Source organism: Amyelois transitella, chromosome 15 (genome assembly GCF_032362555.1).
Source record: "Amyelois transitella isolate CPQ chromosome 15, ilAmyTran1.1, whole genome shotgun sequence".
NCBI lineage: Eukaryota > Metazoa > Arthropoda > Insecta > Lepidoptera > Pyralidae > Amyelois > Amyelois transitella.
The window spans coordinates 1,624,683-1,649,558 of record NC_083518.1 but is presented as its reverse complement, the minus strand read 5'-3'; the positions used below and the strand labels follow the sequence as shown (position 1 = coordinate 1,649,558).

The window sequence follows — 24,876 nt, the reverse complement described above, 5'->3', positions numbered from 1 at the left end:
AGTCTCAAAACTATCTTACTAATATATGTTGGTAAGCATGTTTGTGTGTATATTACTCAACACGAAAAAACGACTACTGAACAGATTTTCGTGGAGCTTTGCAGTAATAGTTTAGACATGTTGGAATGACATAATAAATTAATATTTATAGAGATTTAAGGCGTACAAAGTCGCGGGCAGCAGCAAGTGTAATATATCGGTATCTATACTAATATTTCAAACCTGAAGAGTTTCCTTGTTTGAACGCGCTAATCTCAGGAACTACTGGTTGGAAAATGTGAAAAATATGGGGAAAATTATTCATCCTTGAGAGCTTCAATGATGCCCAAAATAACTATTCCATGCGGACGAAGTCGCGAGCACAGCCAGTGTATAATATGTAAACTGCCTTTAGGAACATGCAGTAAAGAAAAAACGAACACTGATCTCAAAATTTTTATTTATTTAATAACAAAAGTAAACATTATCACAGTAACGTTGCAACTTAAATAGATTAAAAACTTAACTCTTTATCTTGTATAACAATATATGGCTTGGGTGTTTCGCTACAGTAAAACATTTATCACATACATACAACCACGCAAATATTCCGAAGGGGTAGACAGATCCTACGTCCTTTTAACATGGCACGATCTCTGCATGCTTAATTTCGTCGGTTTTGGATACTCTTGACATGACCTTTTGCCAGAACGTTCGCCTAGGCCTTCCCACTGCAACTTGTATATTTCCTTAGTCAAACTGCTTTAATTCATCTTCTCCACATAACCATCTAAACAGTCTCTTTTCTATTTTGTCAAAACTAAATGTGGCCTTCCAGTCTTTTCCAGATTCGAGGCTCGTCTACCCCCATAAGGGATAATATGTATGAAAAGAACACCCCAAGCCACATATTTTGCTCAAAGTAAAATTAAAACTTATAGTAAGAAGCTTTACTTAATAAAGAGTAGCGTTACCAAACTATCCATAGTGTATCAACACATCGATAGTCCTAACTATTGATAGGTTATCGATAGTGGACCCGATAGGCTATCGATAGTGGACCCGATAGGCTATCGATAGTGAACCCGATAGGCTATCGATAGTGGACCCGAATAGCCTATCGATAGTAGACCCTAATAGCCTATCGATAATGGACCCAATAGGCTATTGATAGAGAACACGATAACCTATCGATAGTGAACCCGATAGCCTATCGATAGTAGGCTATCGATAGTGGACCCGATAGGCTATCGATAGTGGACCCGATAGCCTATCGATAGTGGACCCGATAGGCTTTCGATAGTGAACCCGATAGCCTATCGATGGTGGAGCTGATAGGCTATCGATAGTGGACCTAAAAGGCTTTCGTTAGTGAACCCGATAGCCTATCGATAGTTTAGTGGATCGGCAACACTGATAATGAGATCTGATAACTTTTTGACAACCCTTACGATCTTAGTTATACAATTAATTAATACTATTGACGGGACATATATTATTTAATACACAATGTCGTATCTCTAATACAATTAAGGAAAATTAAAGATATTCCTTTTAATTTTTTATTGAGTGCTGAATTTAATAAATGTGCGTTCCACAATATATATTAAGATACCAGAGTAAATCTGCGTAAAATTAATTTCTCGAGGGAAAATATTCTCTTACTGCACCGCTAGACAACATTAAGGAGCCTACATGTCTAAGTATCTGTTAACCCAAGAATTTGGGGAGTACGTTGATATTCTTTATGTGTCAGTCAGTGTCCTCTATTATAAATTTAAGATTTTATCAATAAGTACGTTGCAGTTTAAATCTAGTTTATCTTTGCTTGAAGTTAAATTCACTATTTATATGGTGAGTTAAAGGCAAGACCATGTCCTGGTTGACTGTGTAAGATTCGAAAAGCAGCAGAGCGGATTGGACAGTGTTATAGGTGAGAAATTATCAAAATCAAGGCTAGCTAACATAATAAAAGATAAAGAAAAGACGAGAAACTTTCACCGAAAAGAAAGAACAAAAACCCAGAACGCTAATAAGAACCATAATAAAATAAATAACAAGATTTTTAAATAATAATAACAATAGAATCTAATTAATGTACATTATACTTATACAATAAATAATTTTAGTATCACAATAACCATTTCCCACACAGGGGCGCCTTTAGCCGAAGTCAGGCAAAACTTGGGTCTATTTTTTTCCAGGCTGTCCATGATGTATTTCACCACCTGGTCATGTAAACAATTAATTCATATATACACGTCTATATCCCTTGCGCGGTAGACAGCCAGCAGTCTTAACAGACTGATAGGCCACGTTCAGCTGTTAGGCTTAATGATAGAATTAAGATTCATATAGTGACAGGTGGCTAACCCATCGCCTTAAGAAGAATTCCAAGTTTGTAAGCCTATCCCTTAGTTGCCATTTACGACATCTATGGGAAAGAGATGGAGTGGACCAAAGTGGTCAAAATATAAAACACTTCTATATAGTTGTGGTTAAATCATAATCAATGATAAATAGACAGAAGATAAGACATAATATATGCCTTATTACCATTAGTGTAAGTACTAATTTTGTGCAATTACATTAACTATTTTAGAATAATTTATTCTTCATTTATTCTCTCTACCAGATCATTTCTCATGAACAAAGTGCACATTTTAATCAGTAAATTTTTGTATCTCATATCAATTTATTCTTCACAAATTTTCTCCAAGTAATCGTTGCTTTCATTGATTAAATTTTGAATTAAAACCATTTCAGCTTCCTGTATTTGATCTAAATCCGGACCATTAACTTCGGGAATGATGTCATGAACTGAATTCATCTGTTCCCTATGTATTTTCTCTACCATCGGATCGCTCCCATCAGTATACATGACATCCACCACCGTCCTCTGAATGATGTTCTCTCTGACCAGCCGACACTTCTTAGATCTCTGGTGCACGATCAAATAGTTCTCAGTCTTGTATCTCGTCTGACAATATATACACTCAAAAGGTTTACTAACAATTTCAGCCTCTGTATATTTCTTCATTTCGAACACTGTAATTTCGTTGCGTTTCTTTCGTGCGTTTCTTATTATCTTGTTCAATTTGCCAGTTATTTTAAATTCGCTACAACGCTGAGTTTTTATATGGTTGACAAGGTTTTGTTTGTTCGCATACTTTTTATTGCAATTGTCGCATTGATAGCGAAGCTCATCTGAAAGGGAAAATGAATTTGTTCATTAGCTCCGTAGTACCTGTGCCGTGTGGTTCCTGATTCACTTTTGAATAGGCCAATTCTATTTCTTTGGCGTGGTTGACGTAAAAGGCGTGGGAATAGGTACATTCATAAGTAGTGCAAGTTTAACCATGATTTGTATCATGAATCATTGTCATAATTAAACAATATGGGTTAGGTTCCCATGCAAAAGTTACAGAAAAGAGACGGGAGTAACTTCGTGCAAGAAAATTATCCTCTCCGAAGAAGTGGGGATGATAATGAAACAGGGAATCACGCCAGGAGAAATTAATAAATACTTACATACGGGACAAATTACACATATTCAGTTACAGTACGAGATACTAACTCGATACTACATATATTTTATAATAAATACTTATATAGATAAATAACCAAGACTCAAAACAATCAGATAAAGTTTGTTTCTCATCATGCCCTGGCCGGGATTCGAACCCGGGACCTCCATATTACAAGACAAGCGCACTACCGCTGCGCCACAGGTAAAGGAGAAGAAGAATGGGGGGGGGCATTTATTTCAGCTTTAGATTTCTATTGAATTGTACTATATTTATATTTTAACATGAGAAACTATGAGAAACTGACCTGTGTGACTTCTCATATGTCTGACCAGAGAGTTTCTCCTTCCAAATGCTTTGTGGCAAATTTCACACTCGTGCGGTCGCTCCCCCGTGTGGCACCTGTGGGTAAAAGATGACTTTTGTAAAAAGAGAACCGCCACCAATAAATATCCTCCTTTTTTGAAGTCGGTGAAATTTCATAAACCTTTTCTTAATTGTAAAAAAAAAACACTTTCCTGAAAACCGCATCAAAATCAGTTCAGCGAAACGCGAGATAATAGCGGGCAAACATACATACAGGTCAAACGAGAACCACCTTTTTTTCTCTTAACGGCGGTTAAAAATTAATATCTCTACTTCTACATTAATATTGTAAAGAGGTAAAGTTTGTATGTTTATTTAGTTACCAATAACACGTTTGTAAGTGGCCAATCTTAAGAAAAACTGAACCAAAAATGCGAATAATTTTATCACGTAATATACCTAATCCTACTAATATTATAAATGCGAAAGTTTGTGAACATGTCAGTATGGATGTTTCTTACTGTTTCACGCAAAAACTATCAGAACGATTACGATGAAATTTGGTATGTAGGTAGAAGCTGAAGACCCAGAATAACATATAGGCTACTTTTTATTCCAAAGTTCTCGCGGGATTGATAGGGTTTTCCATGCAGACGAAGTCGCGGTAACATATATTTCTAATACCGTTGTATTATTGGCGTAAATAAATAATAAAAAGGGTAACAGCAATAGTTTTTGCCATGCTAAATGATGCTGGTTACTGCCTACATATACATATACTAGCTTTCCGCCCGCGGCTTCGCCCACGTGTAATTCGGTTATATATAGCGTTTTTTAATGATCTCGACAGGGCTTTTTCTTCCACAGGCTGAAATCTTGTTACAACTGGAATTAAATATAGCCTGTGTTACTCAGGGATGATGTAGCTTTCTAATGGTGAATGTTTGAAATCGATTCAGTCGTTTCGGAGTTTATCGTAAATCGTCGTTTATAAATCTAATCAACAAATCAAAAATTAACTGAAATAGAGAGTAAAATAAGTTAAATCAAACGAATAATAATTTCAATTTCAATTCAAAATATTTGTAGTGTGTAATATGTAGTTTCGCGTATGTCCGCTAGGGGCGCTGCTAAAATTACACGATAAATTAAAATATTTTACGCTACCTAGCTAAGGACGGTAACGAAACCATAGCGCGATCTATCTCGATGCCAACGCCATCTATCGAGCATCGAGACAACTCGTGATAGTTAATAGAAAATAAAATTCGGGTGTTTTATTTATGCATACCGATTACGCCGAGATTTATGGACCGATTTACGTGATTCTTTTTTTGTTCGGTAGAGTATACTTTCAAGTTGGTCCCGTTGTTACCTAGTCAGGATCTGATGATGGTATTCCAGGGAAATCAAGGGCAAACCTCAAATTTACAGGCAATTACTTTTTGACAATTTCATAGATCTGTTTAAGTATTTGCGTCTGATAGTCATCATCCCATGTGAATGAGCTGATGATGGAAGGTACAACTCCTCAACGGTTAGGAGTTGAAAGAAAATTCTTACGAAGTTATACGTACATGTGAGGCTATTAGGTTGACCAGATAATAAAAAGTAAATCTCATTAACGTTAAGAATTTAGGTGAAAATGGATGCGGACAAATTTCGTCTCTTCACTTGTTTCCTTTTAGCTGTTTGTATGGGTAGTGTTAACACAAAATAGGGATTTAAAGGCGTGATGTTATTAATGTTATGCATGTATGTACATAATTATGTATGTTATTATGTATGTTAAAGAGACGACTGAAAGTTGTCATACAAAGTCTTTTTTTTTAAGGATGGGAAATCATCAAATGACCTCTCCCGCTCTGGGTGGAACGGAAGGGAGTGTCAGACTTTTACTGACTAAAACCCACCTCGTTCCTTCAGTTGCCCTTTGCGTTCCGGGGCCACGGCATCTCGTTAGAACTTTCCCGCAGCCCCGGCTCAGTTTATCCCGTTTCCCCCCCTTGGGGGTTGACATTTCAAAAATCCCTTCTTAGTGCTCACTTATGTTACTAAAGGAACCTCTGTTCAAAATCTCAGACTCCTATACCGAGCGGTTTCGGCTGTGCGTTAATAAATCAGTCACCCGATCGCACCCCCTAAATCACGATTGGAGGGTAGTTTGAAAAAACTTATAATGTCAAACATATTTACTTGCCTATGTACGTGTTCATGCCAAGTTTCAAGTTTATAAACCCAAGGAATAAGATTTTTCATAGTTTTCCCCCCCTTGGGGGTTGAATTTCCAAAAATCCTTTCTTAGTGCTCCCCTACATATCCCAAGGAACCTACATTCCAAATTTCAGCTGTCTACGACCAGTAGTTTCGACTGTGCGTTGTCTGTCAGTCAGTCACTCAGTAACGGAAGAGTTTTATATATATAGATTGTTGCTAGATCAGGTGAGGAGTATTAAATTCCGCTACCATACACCTTAGTTAATCTTAGATTGTAAGTCGAACTATCTGTTACGATTGTCTAAATAAATAATTCTCAAAGTTTAAATAAAAATATGTATAAGCGTAGTGTCGTGTGGTTTCCAACACTTTAGAATAAAATCACTCCATATATTTCCCATGGATGTCGTAAAAGGCGACTAAAGGATTGGCTTACAAACTTTGGATTCTTTTTTAGGCGATGGGCTAGCAACCTGTCACTATTTGAATCTCAATTCTATCATTAAGCCAAATAGGTGAGCGTGGCCATTCAGTCTTTTCAAGACTGTTGGCTCTGTCTACCCCGCAAGGGATATAGACGTGACCGTATGTATGTATGTATGACGTCAATAAGTGATACTTACCTGGTATCAACACTATTCTATTCTAAACTAATCTATTAGCGTAGTAGATAAGTAATTACAACACTTACCGTCTATGGTCCCTGTATTCGCATAACGAGTAATACCCTTTGCCGCAGTCCATGCAGTGCACTTTGTACTTCCTCGCGTGATGCCGCAGATGTCGCTTCATGCCCGAACTCTGCACCAGCTTGCCGCAGATGGTGCAGAGTCGCTTCTATAAAGAGAAGCGAGGTGAACAATTCTGAAATATAATCTACTAGCCCCGGCTTCGCACGGGTGCAAAATTCGGAAAAAATTATACATAAAAACCTTCCTCTTGAATCACTCTACCTGTTACAAAAAATCCGCATCAAAATCCGTTGCGTAATTTTAAAGATTCAAGCATACAGACAAACAGACTAAAATAGCGACTTTGTTTTATACTATGTAATGATGATGATACTGATATTATAAAGCTGATGAGATTGTTTGTTTTTGTTTGAACGCGCTAATCTCAGGAACTGGTGGTTCGAGTTAAAAAAAAATATATTTTTGCGTTGAATAGACCATTTGTCGAGGAAGGCTTTAGGGTATATAACATCACGCTGCAACTTTTAGGAGCGAAGAAATAATGGTAAATGTGAAAAAAAAAACCAAAATTATTCATGCTTGATGATTAATTTTCATCATTGAAATTGAGGGGGAAAATTATTCATGGCCTAAGGCATACCCCGGGCTCCTCTCCAGAATTATGAGGATGCAACCGGGACTAAAGCCGGGCGGAAGAACCTAATGTTAAACTTGTTAAAAACAACAAAGAAAAAATCGTACAAAAAAAAAACAAATTGTATAAAAAAAGCCTAGCTGTATTATGTGTGGAATACAAAGTGAAAGATTAATTCGGAAAAAAATTACAAAAAAAAAAACAAAATAAATGAAACTGTTTATTAATAGCATTTATTTTCATGTATTAGGTATGTGTTAGATTACAAAGTGAAAGATTGATTCGGAAAAAAAATAACAAAACAAAAAATGAAACTGTTTTTAATAGCATTTATTTTCATGTATTACGTGTGGAATACAAAGTGAAAGATTGATTCGGAAATAAAATAAAAAGAAAAGAAAAAAAACTAAACAAAAAAATTAAACTGTTTATTAATAGCAATTATTCTTCATGTATTATGTGTGGAATATAGAGTTAACGATAGATACGGAAAAAAATAACAAAAAAAAAAAACAAAACAAAAAAAAATAAACTGTTTATTTATGCTTATGTTCTTACAATATATACTTATGTCTAACTTAAGGCTACTAATACATTACACATCTTTAGATATGTTCCCTGCAAACCGAATTATGCACATAACTCAGGTAAAGTCATTTATATATGGCCGAGGTAGGATTTGAACCTGTTCCCCTAAACTGGTGTGGGGTGTGAGACATTTTGTATAGGTACTCGTTTTTAAGTTACACCAAGCTTCACAAAGCTGAGAAAACCGCATTCAAATCGGAGCAATAGTTTTCGAGTGATACGGGTTCAAACATACACACAGACAGAAATTCGAAACATCACATTTTGGGCTTCTATTTTTGCCAATACCTTTCAAGAACAGCCAATTAGTCTTGAAAAAAACTGAAAGGCCACGTTATTTGGCTTAATGATAGAGTTGAGATTCAAATTGTGACAGGTTGCAAGCCCATCGCCTAAACATAGAATCCCAAGTTTATAAGCCTATCTCTTAGTCACCTTTTACGAAAGAAAGAGATGGGAGTGGTCCTATTCTTTTTTCTCTTGGTGCCGGGAACCACACGGCGCTATTTTATTACATACATGCAAGTTTACTTACACGCCCTTTCGTCTCGACCGGGCGGCCATTGTGAGTAGTCTGGTGGGTGTTGTAATCACGTCTCGACGCAAAAGTCAAACTGCAACGCTCGCACCTCACTGTTTTCTACAATAAATAGGTAAATAAATTGAATATTATACTCACATAGGTACATACATTCATTAGAAGACGAAAGCCCTAGTAGGTAAAACAAAAAACAAAATCACCATAATAACCGATCCCGCGGGGATTTCGAGAAATGTGCACTCTCGAAGAACCTTCACGCCAAATTTCAATTCTAATTACCTAATACTTTATTGTGCATTGTTGGCAAAACAAAATAAATAAAAATATACGGGACAAATTCCACAGATTGAGTTAACCTCGAAGTAAGTTCGAGACTTGTGTTACGAGATACTGACTCAACGATACTATATATAATAATAAATACTTTCGTTATTAATTTTAAGGGTTAACAAGATATATTTGTATCGAAAGAGTCCAGGCGATGGTTACCTGCTATTTGATACAGAAAGTCCCAGGTTAGGGCTGTGCATTGATATGTCAATCAGTCATTCACTTTCTTTTTTTATATATTTAAACTAGCTGTCCCAGAAACGTTGTTTTGCCATATCAATAATTTTTAAGTAATTTTTATTAAAAAATAAAATGTTAAGGGTGGACAGCCATTATCACTAAGGGGTATGAATAATAGATGTTGGCCGATTCTCAGACCTACTCAATGTGCTCACAAAATTTCACGAGAATCGTTCAAGCCGTTTCGGAGAAGTACGGGAACGAACATTGTGTCACGAGAATTTTATATATAAGATATATGCTCACAGCAAGTGGGTTTAAAATCAAATTAACAAAACATAAACGAAGAAAGATAGACGACAAAGTAGTAGAAGATAATTTTTGCTATAAATTAATAACTTAAATCAGATAATACAAATGTCACTTGAAATTAAAGATTAAACTAACTTATCAACAATAAACCCTTCATAAATTACGTGTTTAGCGACATCTCTACGCCACAAGTCACAAAAACAATATCACGCGACGCTATCAATCAAAAACAGCGAGAAGCCTAAATCGCGCAAGCAAGATTTCACGGATTGGAACATATATACCTACAACCTCTGACTCAACATCGTCTATCACGCAGTTCCTCAGGCATAACACCTAGCCTGGCGGAAGATCTTCCATTTGATGGCGGTCGAGCCCGAATCATAGCTCCCGCTACACGTGTTATCAGCTACAATTTTGCCTATGTTCACAAAATACTTTTTTTTTTTTGTGGCTGATGATGTCTTAAGACTGTAAAAATGTCTCTTGACAGCTTCCAGGGACACACACTCCGCCTCGGCTCTTAATCAGGTCGTCTTAAACGGGTCTTCATTAATTTATATCCAGCGACAATGACCTAAAGACTTTGTGAAGCATCACTATATTTTATATCTTTTGACCTTTTGTTGACTTAACCCAAATCTGCATATCGAGGAACTCATAATTGAAGTGTTCGCCTCTGTAAATAAATATTCAAAAGAATTATTTTATTTTTTATCTTTATATTAAAATACACATGTCAATACAAAATACATTAACTGATTTAAGTTAAGCATAATAAAAACTTACCGATATTTTTATGATAATTAATACATCACTGATTGAAACATTTTGTTGACTTGGAATTGTTATTTCCACTCGTTTCATCACAAATAAGTAAAATAAATCAATTATCAGTAGTAGGTTATTTATATTTCACGGAATTATTGCACAGAACAGCGATTATCTCAGAGAGATTTACAAGTATGCTAGCTAAACCTAAACTGCATACATTTCTCAAGTCAATTATATAATATTTTTAGTGGGTAAAATAGTTACGCGTGATCTACAGAACCAATCTTCATGATAAGATCAAAGATATAGTGTATCTTTCACTTCATCCCGATAAAGCTATAGTTCCAGTGGAATTTGCTAAAAGCATGTATTTTTTTGTAGATTGCGCTAAATTCACGCGGACGAAACTGCGGTTAAAAGTTATTACTATATAATTCTTACCACTTTGCTATCCCAATGCCAGTACATTTTTGTCAAGAACATTAACATAGTTATTTAAATTATGTCTTGATATGTTATTTAATATTAAAATCAAAACGTTCAATAATAAAAATAAATTGTATTAAATTTAAAAATTATATTGTACTACTAATGTCATCTATGATTTACGATGTGCAACTGTAAGAGTAAACTAAACGAAGTTAATGTTTTGTTGGGCAAATAAAACCTTATTAAATATAAAAAAAAACCAGACGATTTATAATAATATAGTTTTAAATATACAAACAAAAAGTAAAGACTTGTACCGACTTGGAAAAATATTGCTATAAAGCAGCGTCTTCTCGCTAGGTAAAACACTTACCCGCCCATTTCTTTCGACCGGGCGGCCATTGTGAGTGACCTGATGCATATCGTAGTCTCGTTTCGATGCAAACGTCAAGTTGCAACGGTCGCACCTCACTGTTATCTGAAATAATCACACACATAAATAAATATATACGGGACAAATTACACAGATCGAATTAAGCCTTGAAGTAAGCTCGAGACTTGTGTTACGAGATACCAACTCAACGATACTATATCCACACTAATAATAAAGAGGAAAGATTTGTATTTTTGTATGTTTGTGTGGAAAAAACTGAAAAACTACTGGTCCGATTTTGATAAAATTTGGCACAGATATAGAATAAACCTTCAAAAGTGACATAGGCATAAATTTGTTTTGAAATAAATTTATTTCAAACCATAAAACACAATAATATGTCCACCCGTGCGAATCCGAGGCGGGCCGCTAGTTTTATAATAAATACTTATATAGATAAACATACAAGAGCCAGGCCAATCAGAGAATTCGTTATACACTCATAAGGTAGACAGAGCCAACAGTTACAGTTACAAAGATAGTATATAATCAGCAAAACACTTACCTGTTCGTGAGTCTTCAAATGCGATATAAAATATCGTTTTTCAATATATTTCTTCCCGCAATGGTCACAGATATAGCATTTCGATCCGTAATAATTCCTCTTCTTGGCTTTGGGCATTTGTATCTTGTGCACTTTTAAACAATGCATTTTCAACACTCTCATTTCCTTGAACTTCTTATAGCAAATAGTGCAAATACAATCAACCAACTCGACAGTATCATTATTTTCATTCTCAATCTGTTTCTTCTTCTTATCATCAATCTTCTCGAGCAGAAACAATGCATGTTCTTTTTCGTCCAACATTTCTGGTAATTCCGCTTGTTCAGGCGATTTCGGTTCTATTTTGATTTCGTCTAAGACGTCCAGTTTCTCTGATAATGGCTTTGGTTTCTCGGATACCGGGTTTAGTTTCTCGGATACCGGGTTAAGTTTCTCCGATACCGGTTTAGGTTTCTCTGATACGGGGTATGTCTCACTTTGAACATCGTCAGATTTTTTAAAGACGGTCATTTCGTGATTACTGTTCTCATCAAGAGTATCACCGAATAATATGTTGTCTATTGTGGGCGTTGATGGCACGGCCGCATTTGTATATACTGAAAAATAAACTTACATACAGTCACGTCTATATCCCTCGCGGGGTAGACAGAGCCAACAGTCTCTTTGAAAGGCCACGCTCAACTGCATGGTTCCGTGACGGAATTGAGATTCAAATAGTGACAGGTTGCTAGCCCATCACTTACATGAGAAATCCCAAGTTTATAAGCCAATTTTCTCGCCTTTTGCAACATCTATGGAAAGATGTAGAATAAAGATTACAATTATATATTTGTTGCCTTCCAAATCATTTAAAAGTCATTAAAAATCACAAAGAATAATAATTACATCAAAGAATGGCACATAATTTAATAAAATCAGTAATAAATACATAATACATAAATATACATGTGACAAATCACACAGATTGAGTTACCCACCAAAAAAAGTTCCAAGACGTGTGTTATGGGATTCTAATTCAACAATACTATATGAGGATTGAACCTGGGGCGTGTGCTTCAGAAGCAACATCGCAACCACTGCGCCAAATAAATTCAATATAACGGATAAAAAAGATACATGATGATGAGAAAAAGGGACAGATACACGCTGCCCGTTACAAAAAAATTTGGACGTTCTTTTTAAAATTATATTTTTTATTATTTACATACATACATACGGTCACGTCTATATCCCTTGCGGGGTAGACAGAGCGAACAGTCTTGAAAAGACTGAATGGCCACATTCAGCTATTTGGCTTAATGACAGAATTGAGATTCAAATAGTGACAGGTTACTAGCCCATCGCCTAAAAAAGAATCCCAAGTTTGTAAGCCTATTCCTTAGTCGCCTTTTACGACATCCATGGGAAAGAGATGGAGTGGTCCTATTCTTTTTTGTATTGGTGCCGGGAACCACACGGCATTTATTATTTAAATTTCGATTAATCATAACAATGTATTGTCTCGTCCACATTCCTATTCTAAGTTCGGATGTTTGTGAAATTCAATAACTTAATGAAGAAAATGCTGCAGTGCACATTGTGACCGCTTCTTCTACACTGACACTTTAGAAGCAGCACTGCAAACTTAAGTTTTAAGTAATTTATTTGACGTCAACCAATGTTGTGAAACTAAAAGATGATGTTTGAAATGTCCCATAATAATGAATAAAAATATTTAATTTGAATTTTACAAATTTTTAATTTTAATTTACCTGCTGGAGATCGCAAAAGGTCCTCCAATGTGATTTCATCATGATTTTCTTGCAGAGCTTCATTTAATCTCACATCAATACTACACACATTAACATTTTCCACAATGTGTTTGGTGCCGAAACCATTATTTATCACAGTCTGCTCAATCAGTGTGTTATTATCAACATAAAAGTTTTTACTGTTCACCTGATTTATCTGATCGTCAGTAAGACTATTGACTTCTTCAGTTAGTATATCGCTTATTTGTTCAATATCATTTGCATAATTGAAATTTTCACTTTTTGCATCATCGAAATTGTCCAAACCGTATGTTAAGGTTCTTGACATAACATCGTCTAAATATTTCATGTCATCATCTTTTTCATTGTCTTTATTTTGCGTATTAGGATTTTTCAAGAAGCTGTCCAGTTCATAATTGCTATTATCTGCTAATCTTTTTGGCGTGTAACAATGATCGTTGTTGACAGATCGTGGTGTTGAGAAAAGGCTGAAACTGTAAATACATATAGATATAAAGTTTTATTTCTATTGCTGCCGGGAACCACACGGCACCAATAGAAAAATAAAGAATAGAACCATTCAATCTCTTTCCTATGGAGGTTGTAAAAGGTGACTAAGTACTAACTATATCCTTTGAGGGGTAGACGGAGCCAACAGTCTTAAAAAGACAGATAGGCCACATTCAGGTATTTGGATTTAAGATTTAAATAGTGACAGGTTGCTAGCCCATTGCCTAAAAGAAGAATCCCAAGTTTGTACTACCCTACAAGCCTACCCCTTAGTCGCCTTTTACGACATCCATGGGAGAGAGATGGAGTGGTCCAATTCTTTTTTCTATTGGTGCCGGGAACCACACGGCACTATATGCTTACAAATAGTGTAATAGTCCTGACTTGAATTGGGTTTCCACACTGGCCGTTTAAAAGGCCCACTGAGACGTGATATAACATAACTAAGAGGTATGATATAACTTCAAACTTGACGTCATAGTGGCAGTGTTGTTACCTGAAGTCTAGTCTGAAATCAGATGCAATGGACGCGTCATCTTGCAGCCAATGGGAGTCAAGTGAGGCGTCAGAGACATCAGCCTCCTCGGCTATCACTTGGCTGATGATGCGAGCCTCCGTATCAGCCATCTCCGTCCCTTGGAGGATGTCCCGCATGAAGTTACCGATGCTGGTGCATGTTGACACTGGAAATTAAATGCAACCATGGAGTGCTCACGGAAGGATCCAGATACAATGTGCATTCGTCCACTATTTAGATTTAAGAGATCTATATTTGTAAACTGATGTCAGTGAAAATGCTGCAGTGTAGTTTGTTCCGCCACTTTTTATTTTGATAGCGGTAGTATATATAATTCGATTTCGATTTGATACCTCTAGAATATATAATATCTCTAAAATCACTGCTAAAAAATCTAAAGAACTAACTAACTAACACTAATAAAAAAGTAATTTTAACGTAAGCATGTATAGTGAGTATGAGTAACAATGAGTATGAGTAAGTTTTCATACTCATTGTTTGTTTGTTATATCTTTATTGCACAGAAATTGTTTTGTGCATCTATTCTTCTTCCTCTCCTGGCTACCGTACCAGATACTTTGTGGCCACTCTGAAAAGGAGCCTGGGGTATGCCTTTGACCATGGATTAGCAGGTCGGCTAAACATGCTTTTGAGCTGCGTTACTATAAAACACGGCCATAGTGTAATAATTAGCGCAAATATAGGTCAGTGCAGTTCAAAAACAGATAATAATTTTTACCATTATCATCATCCTTTTTCTGGTTTGCAGCTGAAGTGGTTTCATCCCACTGCGGGAATCTGAAATAGATTAGTTGGTACTGCTAAGAAAGACCTTAGAAAAATATATATTATTATGTCAAGATTTTCTCAAGAAAATTTTCTTGAGATAATCATAGCTGTCTGTAACAAGTCCAAAAATGATCTTTTTTTTATAATTATTAATATTGAATAGTTTTTTTTTTTAAATAATTCAATTATATTAGATATTTTTATATACTTGTGTTATGTTTTTTTACTGTTCCAAACTTATAAGATTCATTAAAAATATCTATTTTACAGCTTATTTTATTGATAGTGTAAATGATTTGCACAGAAAGAAATATGTACAAATCACCTGAATGTAAAATTATCATCATTACTCTTGAGAAAAGTACACAAATCTGCTGCATCTCCGCTTTCCTTCAAAGACAAATATGTCCGAAACTTCTTGTCAGATGTTCGACACAACTTCTTGAATTTACATGACAACTTCATGTTCAAGTAGCATTCTCGGCAAAGCTGGAACGGGAATGAGTCATTCCTTTTCACCTGGAAAAAAAAATGTGCCTTACAGCTGAATATGGCCATTCAGTCTTTTAGAAAAAAAGAATTATACATTCAAAAAAAGGAGGATCCCAAGGTAATTTTCATTGAAAAAAAATGAAATTCATATGGAATTAATTGCGAGCTAATGTTTAAGCCGGGACATAAAATGTAGTAAAAAAGCCCCAAGGTCCCAATCCCCCCAAGCCATGTACCAATGACTATTGTCAAAGTTATGTACAGAATTTATTAATAATTGCCAATTCTTTTACTATAAGAGAAAACATCCTTGGAAATCGCTTTGTGTAAAAAACCACCTCTCCCAATCCAGGATCCATGGTTCTGTCACAAGAAGATGTAGGAAGAAAATCTATCTAAATGTATTTTATAGGACACTAACTAATTGTCAACTTATGTAAAACTTGGTCAATTTACGTGGCTCGGACCAGGATAAATATAACTTTACCGGCTATATGAGTAGCGAAGTAGAGAAGGTTTCAATCTGAAGTAGATAATAATGGTTCAATGAAAGGTTACCCCCTTTGCCCCCGCGCAGTCGTAATTTTAGTTTAACTTACATTACTTCTTTAATGTACTCACCTGTAATCCAGTACAATAAATGAACAATCTTCTGTTTTTCTCTGTATATTCTAAAAGCTCGTTCGGATTATCATATTTAACTAAACACGCTCTGCAGAATCCCTCCATGGCACTTTCAAAATGTTGTACCCATCAATCATTTAATAATTGGTAGGAAAATGGCAATGAACATCGTTTATGATTTTATTTCATTTGTATTTTGCACATAGATTGATTCTGCATTTTGATTGCAATTGCAAAAGCAAGCAAATAAAATTCACATTTCACACCCAAATTTAAACAGTATATTTGACATTGACAGTCAAAAAGGCAGGGCTTTTCCGAGGCATTGACGTGAATTATAAAGTTCCATAAAATGAATATGTGTTTGTTTGAAACGCGACAGCAATAGTTTGTCGCGCGATTAAAACGGCGACGTGCGTGCTTTAATCGTGCGACAAACCATATTTTATTGACGGCGTCTGTTGCGCAGCAGTACGCATGTCTGTGACACTGAAAGTCCTGGGTTCAAGCCCCGGCCAAAGTATGATGATAAATGAACTTTTTCTGATTGGCTTGGGTCTTGGATGTTAATTTATATAAGTATTTATTATAAAATGAAGTATTGTTGAGTTAGTATTTCGTAACGTCAGTCGCGAACTTACTTCGAGGCTAACTCAATATATTGTAATCTACCCCAAATTTATCATATACAAAATTTACAACACCTCGTTGAAATCGCATTATTCACAGTTCTAAAAATAAAATTTTTACAGGCTCTGTGTTCGCCCGATACTTACAAAAACGAAATTAATGAATTTTGATATATCCATAAATGACCAAATAGACAAAGAGGTAGAGCCTCATGTCGTATTGTAGAAATAAATGGTTTGTTAATGCTCTTCGATAAAATGGTTCAATTTATTGAAATTACGGTTATACAGCCGCGTACGGAAGGTTATTAAATTTATTATGGATGAAAGTGTTGCTAGCTGCTTACCGTGACTTTGATAATACCAAAGACCGTGATAGATACCGTGATTTTAAGAATGTCCGCTGTGTCTTCTTTTCCATTTCTCTCTGTACGGAATAGAGAAGTGATTAAATGAAAAGAAACAACTGACAAATTGTACATTCAGATTTATTTTTGTTTTCAGTATACCTATGTAATTCAAAAGATTTCGCAAAATTTTCGTAGTCAGTATTGAGAAAGTAGGTATTGGTCATTGTCTATGGCTAATTACACACCATAGTGACAGTTTGACAATGACAAGTGTTAATATTCATTTTTTTATTGTCAGTCAATGTCAACAATTGATTGTCATGTCATCACAGACAATCACACAATGAGAAAAAAACAATAACAAGGCAACCCACGCAACGCAATACGATATTAAAATCGGTTTCGGTGACATATTATATTGTAAAATTATTGTTTTTACTTTTAGTAATTTCAAGAAAGGGGTTAAATAAACATGGAACCTAACACAACATCTGATGAACAAGTACGAGTTACCGTTAAACCAACGAGAGTGCTACATTTTTCTGATGGAGTTGATGAAGAAATTGAAGTTGAAGAGGCAACCGAAGTCACCAGCAGCCTCCATAACGATGAACCTGTGGATACAGTAAGTCTTTACACGTTAATCTTAAAAAAATAAAAGAGTCCAATAAAATTTTCTCTGCACAAAACCTTGTTATTGTGATCAAGGACGAATTTCTATTGTGCTGCTGAGGCGATGACGGCATTTGTTTGCCCGCTAAAAATATGTTAGTGCAGTTAAAACTAATTATGAGTCACTTATATCATAAACAATATATGTCGGTTTTATGAATTCTTCTTGTACTTACTCAAATGCATGTATAAAGACGAAATTATGGTGACCAAATTGTCTATTAAAATACAGCTTAAACCATGTGTGTACTGAATGTATTTTTATAGTTTTTTTAATGGTTTGTACAAAAATTTCCTATTTTCAGTCAAAACTGGATTGGTTGCCTTGGATGTCCCATTACGCCTGGACTTCTGGAAATAAAGTTTTAAACATAGTTGATGCTGCTGGAGAATCGCTGGCCAGCTTCTTCGGCATCACCACACCGAAGTACCAGATAGAGATTGATGAGTATGAGAGAATGCAGGAGGAGAAGAGAAAGATGGAAGAAGAATCTGCCGGTTGGGTGCCGAGAAATGGAGGAGGAGATATACCTTTAGTCATGAATGAGCCTAAGAAAGCTGTTGACACGGAGAATCATGTTTGATGTTGTTTTTGTTAGGCCTGTCAGAACAAGGCTGAGAGGGACTTGTAAAGTATGACAAAAAAAAACTAAAAGTTACTTTAAAAAATGGAAGGTTTCTCATACTCAGCTTTAAAATGGAAATGATTTAAGTTTTATGGTTGTATTATTGCACTTATATTTAACACGGTGGAAATGTAGGTCTCTGTTGCAGGATTGTTCTTTTGTTATCAAACAATTATAATTTATCTACTTATATGAGATTGACTTGAAAAAGAATGATTATGAATTGATCTATGGTATTCTAGTGAATTTATAATACTATTTAGTATTGTATATTTTTCATTTACGTAATGTATTGTGTACTGATAGAATGATTTATGTTTTCATATTTGAAAATGTCATTATTAATATTATGATAAGCTGTATTTATTTGTTTTGTGTAAAGTTTGGTTTAGAATTCTTGTTATTGACTAAAAAGGTTAATTTCATTGAAATTTATTACTTTGTTAGGTTAAATGATTAATTTTTAACACAAGACTAATGTGAATGTTATGAGGTGGCATGTGGGAGTATTTTGTCTCTGCCTACCCCTCCGGAGAGTGGCGTGATTTTTATGTAATACATTACAGGGTAGGCACAACATGTCTGCATAAAATGCATATCACTTATTCTTAGGTACCTTTATTGAATTTTGGCATAGAATTCAGAATTATAAAATTTGGTTTATGCAAACTTCAATACAGCAGAATATATACAGCTGAATGTGGCCTTTCGGGCTTTACAAGACTGTTGGCTCTGTCTGCTCCGCAACGGATATAGACGTGATAGTAGGTATTTACGCCTTCAAAGAAAGGCTATAATGTTTAGGAAGAGTGTAGCTAGGATTCAGTACAGGGAGAGAAATGAAGAAAAGAAAGCTAAGGCATAGCTTTATTAGTACATCACTTGTTTATAAATTTTTATAATCTATACTAATATTATAAACCTGAAGAGTTTGTTTGTTTGAACATGCTAACCTCAGGAACTACTGGTGCGAATGAAAAAAATCTTTTTGCAAATTTATGCGAAAATTTGAATAAACCATTTGTAGAGAAAGGCTTTAGGCTATACCTATAACAAATAACATCACGCTGCAAAGAAATAATGGAAATATGTAAAAACATGGAAAATTATTCATCCTTGATGACTAACTCCAAAATAACTATTTCACGGACGAAGTCGCGGGCACAGCTAGTAAAATATACTTATTCTGTGGTAACACTGTCACTACTTTTATTGATCTTAATGCATTTTATTCATATGTATAAATTACGTAGTATTAACTCTCTAGTTTTTAATAAACACTAAAATTTATACAATGTTTTAGTAAATCCCAATGCGGCCATATGTATAAAGACTTTCTGACTTGCGAGAGTAATGATTATGAATGTGGATGAAGCGAAAGAAGTATGTAGGGATCGTGGCAAGTGGAAAGATGAAGTCTCTGTCTTTCCCTCCGGGATAGAGGCGTGATTTTATGTATCCGGTCATAAGGGATCTTATTAAAAGGACAAACTCAGTCCGTATCAGTTATGAACTAAGTACTAACACAGGTTAAGTAGGACGATATCTAAAAAAATATTAGGTAGGTACCGCTACAAATTAAAAGTGCCGAAAATGACACGACAATTCCTGTGTACGTACCATTAAGAAAGTATTTTTCGAAATTCCCGCGGGAACGGACATTAACGGGTAGGTATACTTATTCGTTTACGCATCCATGGGTGTACCTACCTAGGTAGGCTTAACTTCTAGTATAATAAAACTAAGAAAATACTTTTACCCCTTAACTTGAATTCCTCCGTCTTTTTTTGGCCCTGTCTACCCCGTAAGGGATGAAAAGAAAAAGTACGTTTGTCTTGCACACTGACGAAAATTTAAGTGCAAAATTTTTATATTGTCACTGCCATCTAGCGTCAAGCGGTAAACATTACTTAGCAACTCCAAGCTACAAGTCAACAAATACACCGTATTATCTTTTCAAACACAAAACTAGGTGGCACTAACATTCTTATTAGAATTAAGTTTTTATATTTCAATACGAGATGGCGCTAGCGGTTCCAATAAGATTGATGTTATTTTATTCCCAGAAAAATTTTACCCGGTTTGAAAACTAGGAATACTAACTTAGTAGGTAGGTTTTTAAGAATCTTATTATTCATTAAACGCCATATTTAGTATTTTTCCTCTTGACGTTAAAAGAACAAACAACAACAGAAAAATACAGAAACAATTATTGCGAAGAGGACCAGCCGTGGTGCGCCTTTTGACCATGAACCTGGATTGGGTAAGTCAGGTTTTTACACGGAGCGACTCCTGTCTGACCCCCGCAACATTTGAAGAGAAATATTATGGAAGCTGCACCATATGAATGTGACTTTTCCCTTAGTCGTAGCTAGTGGTTCTATTCTTTTAAGTACCGGGATCCACGTGAAACAGATAGCTAGAACTTCTTAGAATTATTGCTAACTGTGGTCATCTCGACTCTACTATACTTACCAAGCAATTTTCTTATGTTAGTAAGGGACATAAAAATAATCCTCTGAAACTCTTTAAAACCTACGATTCAATTCTGTCTGATGGGATGGTCACCTTGAGCTCTCAAACGCTCCTAGAGTAAGATCCCAGAGCCGTAAGACACAACTTATTTTCTAAAGAATGGATCTTTCGATTCTCAGTAGTCTTTCATGTACTTTTAATACCTGCATGTTTGTGAGACTTGCCCAGTGACACCTGCGCAGGTACCAGGCGAGAAAGGTAACTAAAAATCACAGTTACTTAACTTAAATTTTTATGACTGATTTTTATATATATTTTATAGACTATTACTCTGAAGTCATATCAGAGAAGTCAGACGCTTTCCATGCGCCAGAACTTTTGTCAGACGCTTTAAAGCTCTATCAAAAAAAAATTAACTTAATTTATTTTTAAATGTCTGACTTTTATATATACTTATTATTCAGATAACTATTACAAAGTTGTATTAAATCAGTCAGACAGTTTGTAATGACCAAACACCCCTTAAACACAAGAATTACTCAGCCTCGAGTATGAGCGCGATAGCACAATGCGCATGCGCGTCAGAGTAAAATATCTAATATTTGAAAAGTACTTACTGTTTTCAATTTCATATTTTTGCATATCTATTCAAATACGATGAAATTTATAATTAAAATAATAATTAATCATTTTTAAAATAATATAATATATTGCATACTGTATATAAAAATAAAAATGTAAAAAAAATTCTCTATTTGTTTCAGTCAAAATATTAAATGTACAGACAAAATATTTTTACCGTATGATTATATGTAGTATTTTGATTTTCAGTTTTTTTAATAAATACTCAAACAACACAAAAAAATATATTTTTAATAAAAATTAATATATACCTATCTTGTTATTGTTGGGACTCGAACTCGGACCGCCAACTTCACAGTCTCACGCGCTAACCACTGGACCATCGAAGCTGTTGCGGTGGTGTCGAAATTAAAGTAGACTACATACATATGGTCACGTCTATATCCCTTGCGGAGAAGACAGAGCCAACAGTCTTGAAAAGACTAAATGGCCACGTTCAGCTATTTGGCTTAATGATAGAATTGAGATTCAAATAGTGATAGGTTGCTCGCCCATCGCCTAAAAAAGAATCCCAAGTTTGTAAGCCTATCCCTTAGTCGCATTTCACTTATATTTATATGTTATAGGTTTACTATTACTATACTATTTTTTAATTGTTTATGATTTTATTTTTACGGAATATTCTGCCAGCAACGACAATCTAACTGATGATGAGGACGATGACTTGAGTGGACAGTATTGAGATTTAATAAATGATGAAAATTCAAATGATTATTTTGATGATTAAGATGATAAAGAGACAATAAAATAATTATTCAATTGATTAATCATAATTAATTACTTTTTTATTGAAATTATTATAAGGTATCATAGGCATTTAACGCCCGCTTAATTTCAATTCAATATATTATTGAATAAAATGATTGGATTAAAAAACTGTTTAGAAAAATAGTTTAATTGTCAAAAAAAGAATACAAAAAACTAACACATATATGTTATCAGTCATATAAGATTATGAAAACAAAGACTTTCTGAATAGCCTGTCATTGGCGTTACTGAACATACAGTTTTTAGTAACGCCCATATATTTATTTACGTAATATCTTAATAAACACATATATTTCGACTTAGAGCCGTACAAAACTTAAAAGTATATTATATTATCTTTTTTTAGATAGCATCATAATTATCATTATATGAACTACAAATACTAAAATATTATAATTTTATAACACTTTCAAACATCTCGTAATTTCTACTTAATCATCTATAACAAAAATATTTCACTTTTAACATGTTCTATAACAATAGAAGATCAATTTTTAAAGGATTTTAATAAAAAATCAGATTATTATTAAAATGCCTATTGGGCGCTATTCACCGTAGGTGGCTAATGACGCCCCAAAACAGTACGTCAATTAACGCCCTGAAATGAAGTAAATTAATATTATAGCTTAAACATAAATGAGATCAGTAATCAACTTATATATCCTACGGACTATTCAGAGTATCAGTAATCAGTCTTACAATCCTTTGAAATTTTAATACTTTTTCTATTTATTCGCAATTTGAACAAATTTGTATAAATACGCCCACTTAGGATAATAGCGCCCATACAGGCTATTGACGCCCAAACCTCACGTCACGGGGCGTTATTACCCGAATAGCACCTTGTACCTAGTTCTCATATTTTCACACATAATTACAAACAAATCAATCAAATTGTCAATGAAATATGAATAAAGATATCTAAATAGAACGCTTATCACAAAATTAGACATGTAAATTACAGAAAATGAATTAAAACTTACGGATTTGTCGGAGTATTTTTTATAAGAACAGCGTGCACTGCCGGCGTCCTTCAAGTTCGGTTCAAAACTGAGCGACCGATGGCCTGAGCGGCGCCGCGTCGCGTCCGCGCGTTCATATTGGTTTATTCTATGTGTGCATGAAGTATAACGTAACTCGTGCGGCATTATCTCCGATTTTTAGCATTCGGGCGTTTTTACACATTGGGCGTTAAATGCCATACCTACCTTAATAGATATATTTTTTTAAATAAATTAAAAATCATTCTTTTTGAAAGGCTATTGCTACAAAAAAATCATTTTCCCCTATTTATATGCAATATATTATATTATTTTAAAAATGATTAATTATTATTTTAATTATAAATTTCATCGTATTTGAATAGATATGCAGAAATATGAAATAGAAAACAGTAAGTACTTTTCAAATATTAGATATTTTACTCTGACGCGCATGCGCATTGTGCTATCGCGCTCATACTCGAGGCTGAGTAATTCTTGTGTTTAAGGGGTGTTTGGTCATTACAAACTGTCTGACTGATTTAATACAACTTTGTAATAGTTATCTGAATAACATATATAAAAGTCAGACATTTAAAAATAAATTAAGTTAATTTTTTTTTGATAGAGCTTTAAAGCGTCTGACAAAAGTTCTGGCGCATGGAAAGCGTCTGACTTCTCTGATATGACTTCAGAGTAATAGTCTATAAAATATATATAAAAATCAGTCATAAAAATTTAAGTTAAGTAACTGTGATTTTTAGTTACCTTTCTCGCCTGGTACCTGCGCAGGTGTCACTGGGCAAGTCTCACAAACATGCAGGTATTAAAAGTACATGAAAGACTACTGAGAATCGAAAGATCCATTCTTTAGAAAATAAGTTGTGTCTTACGGCTCTGGGATCTTGGACTATCCGTTTTGTGACAGAGGACACAACTACACACGTTTTCATCTTCTACTTGATTTCAAAATGTCATACGTTTGAAAGAACACTTTGAACTTTACGTGTAACGATATGGAGTCGTCATTTGCTTGTGTACCAACACCATTATAAATTATACCACAGTCAAATAGCAAAACGTTGTAAGCGACTAACTGATTTATTCACGAAAAGTTGCTTTAAATTTATTGAAATAGGGTCTCAATTCGTTTGTTATCTTCACATATGTTATTGTTTGTCGGTGTTTAGCATGTGATATGTCGAAATGTAAACGCTTCGAGCGGTCTGCAGATCAATATGCGTGTTGCGCGAGGGTGTATAGTGACGTGCGATTGGACGCCGTGTGTGGGGCGTGGCGCGTGTGTGAGGCGGCGCGCGCTACACGCCACGCCGGATTTTGGCGCCAAATTGGGCATTCCATTTTTGAATAATGCACGGTCATAGTCATTTGTACTTTTTTTTTAATTTCGAATGATTTGCATTCTTTAGCCGTTTGATGTTTTATTTTTACTTTGGAAGATGAAAAAGGTGGTAGGTATTTTTTTTCAATCTTATGGGACATTTCAAACATTACTTATGTTTTTACAATATTGGTTCACGTCGAATAAATTACTTATTAGTAGGTAACTTAGTGTATTATCTCATCTAAATGCAGAAGAAGCG

At 34.8% G+C, this 24,876-nt stretch overlaps 2 protein-coding genes across 4 annotated transcripts; one reads left to right on the top strand and one right to left on the bottom strand.

Annotated features, from left to right (window-relative positions):
• Nucleotides 1-421: 421 nt before the first annotated feature.
• LOC106139779 (zinc finger and BTB domain-containing protein 41-like) lies at nt 422-16,396 on the bottom strand. Of its 3 annotated transcripts, none has more exons than XM_060948202.1 (11): nt 16,128-16,396; nt 15,340-15,533; nt 14,965-15,023; nt 14,205-14,391; nt 13,199-13,692; nt 11,448-12,043; nt 10,883-10,987; nt 8,479-8,583; nt 6,721-6,866; nt 3,814-3,908; nt 422-3,186 (listed from the first exon to the last, which is right to left on the bottom strand). In XM_060948202.1, the coding sequence occupies exons 1-11, from the start codon at nt 16,233-16,235 to the stop codon at nt 2,675-2,677; spliced, it is 2,601 nt and encodes an 866-aa protein (XP_060804185.1). In that variant the 5' UTR covers nt 16,236-16,396; the 3' UTR covers nt 422-2,674. The 3 variants fall into 3 exon arrangements, with proteins under 3 accessions (XP_060804185.1, XP_060804186.1, XP_060804187.1); XM_060948203.1 differs by having other exon boundaries at nt 13,199-13,686; XM_060948204.1 differs by lacking the exon at nt 8,479-8,583.
• A 1,044-nt stretch (nt 16,397-17,440) lies between these two features.
• Nucleotides 17,441-19,691, top strand: LOC106139780 (protein FAM177A1). The gene is made up of 2 exons (XM_013341277.2): nt 17,441-17,734; nt 18,087-19,691. Exons 1-2 carry the CDS (start codon nt 17,582-17,584, stop codon nt 18,363-18,365), a joined length of 432 nt encoding a protein of 143 aa, XP_013196731.2. The 5' UTR covers nt 17,441-17,581; the 3' UTR covers nt 18,366-19,691.
• The last annotated feature ends 5,185 nt before the right edge of the window (nt 19,692-24,876 follow it).

Coding starts and splice junctions, on each gene's coding strand:
- LOC106139779 (XM_060948202.1), bottom strand. CDS start 16,235: ATGGAGGGATTCTGCAGAGCGTGTTTAGTTAAATATGATAATCCGAAC. Junction 15,534..16,127: donor TTTATTGTACTGGATTACAG/GTGAGTACATTA, acceptor TTTTTTTTCCAG/GTGAAAAGGAATGACTCATT. Junction 10,988..11,447: donor ATTTGAAGACTCACGAACAG/GTAAGTGTTTTG, acceptor TGATTATTTCAG/ATAACAGTGAGGTGCGACCG.
- LOC106139780 (XM_013341277.2), top strand. CDS start 17,582: ATGGAACCTAACACAACATCTGATGAACAAGTACGAGTTACCGTTAAA. Junction 17,735..18,086: donor ACGATGAACCTGTGGATACA/GTAAGTCTTTAC, acceptor TCCTATTTTCAG/TCAAAACTGGATTGGTTGCC.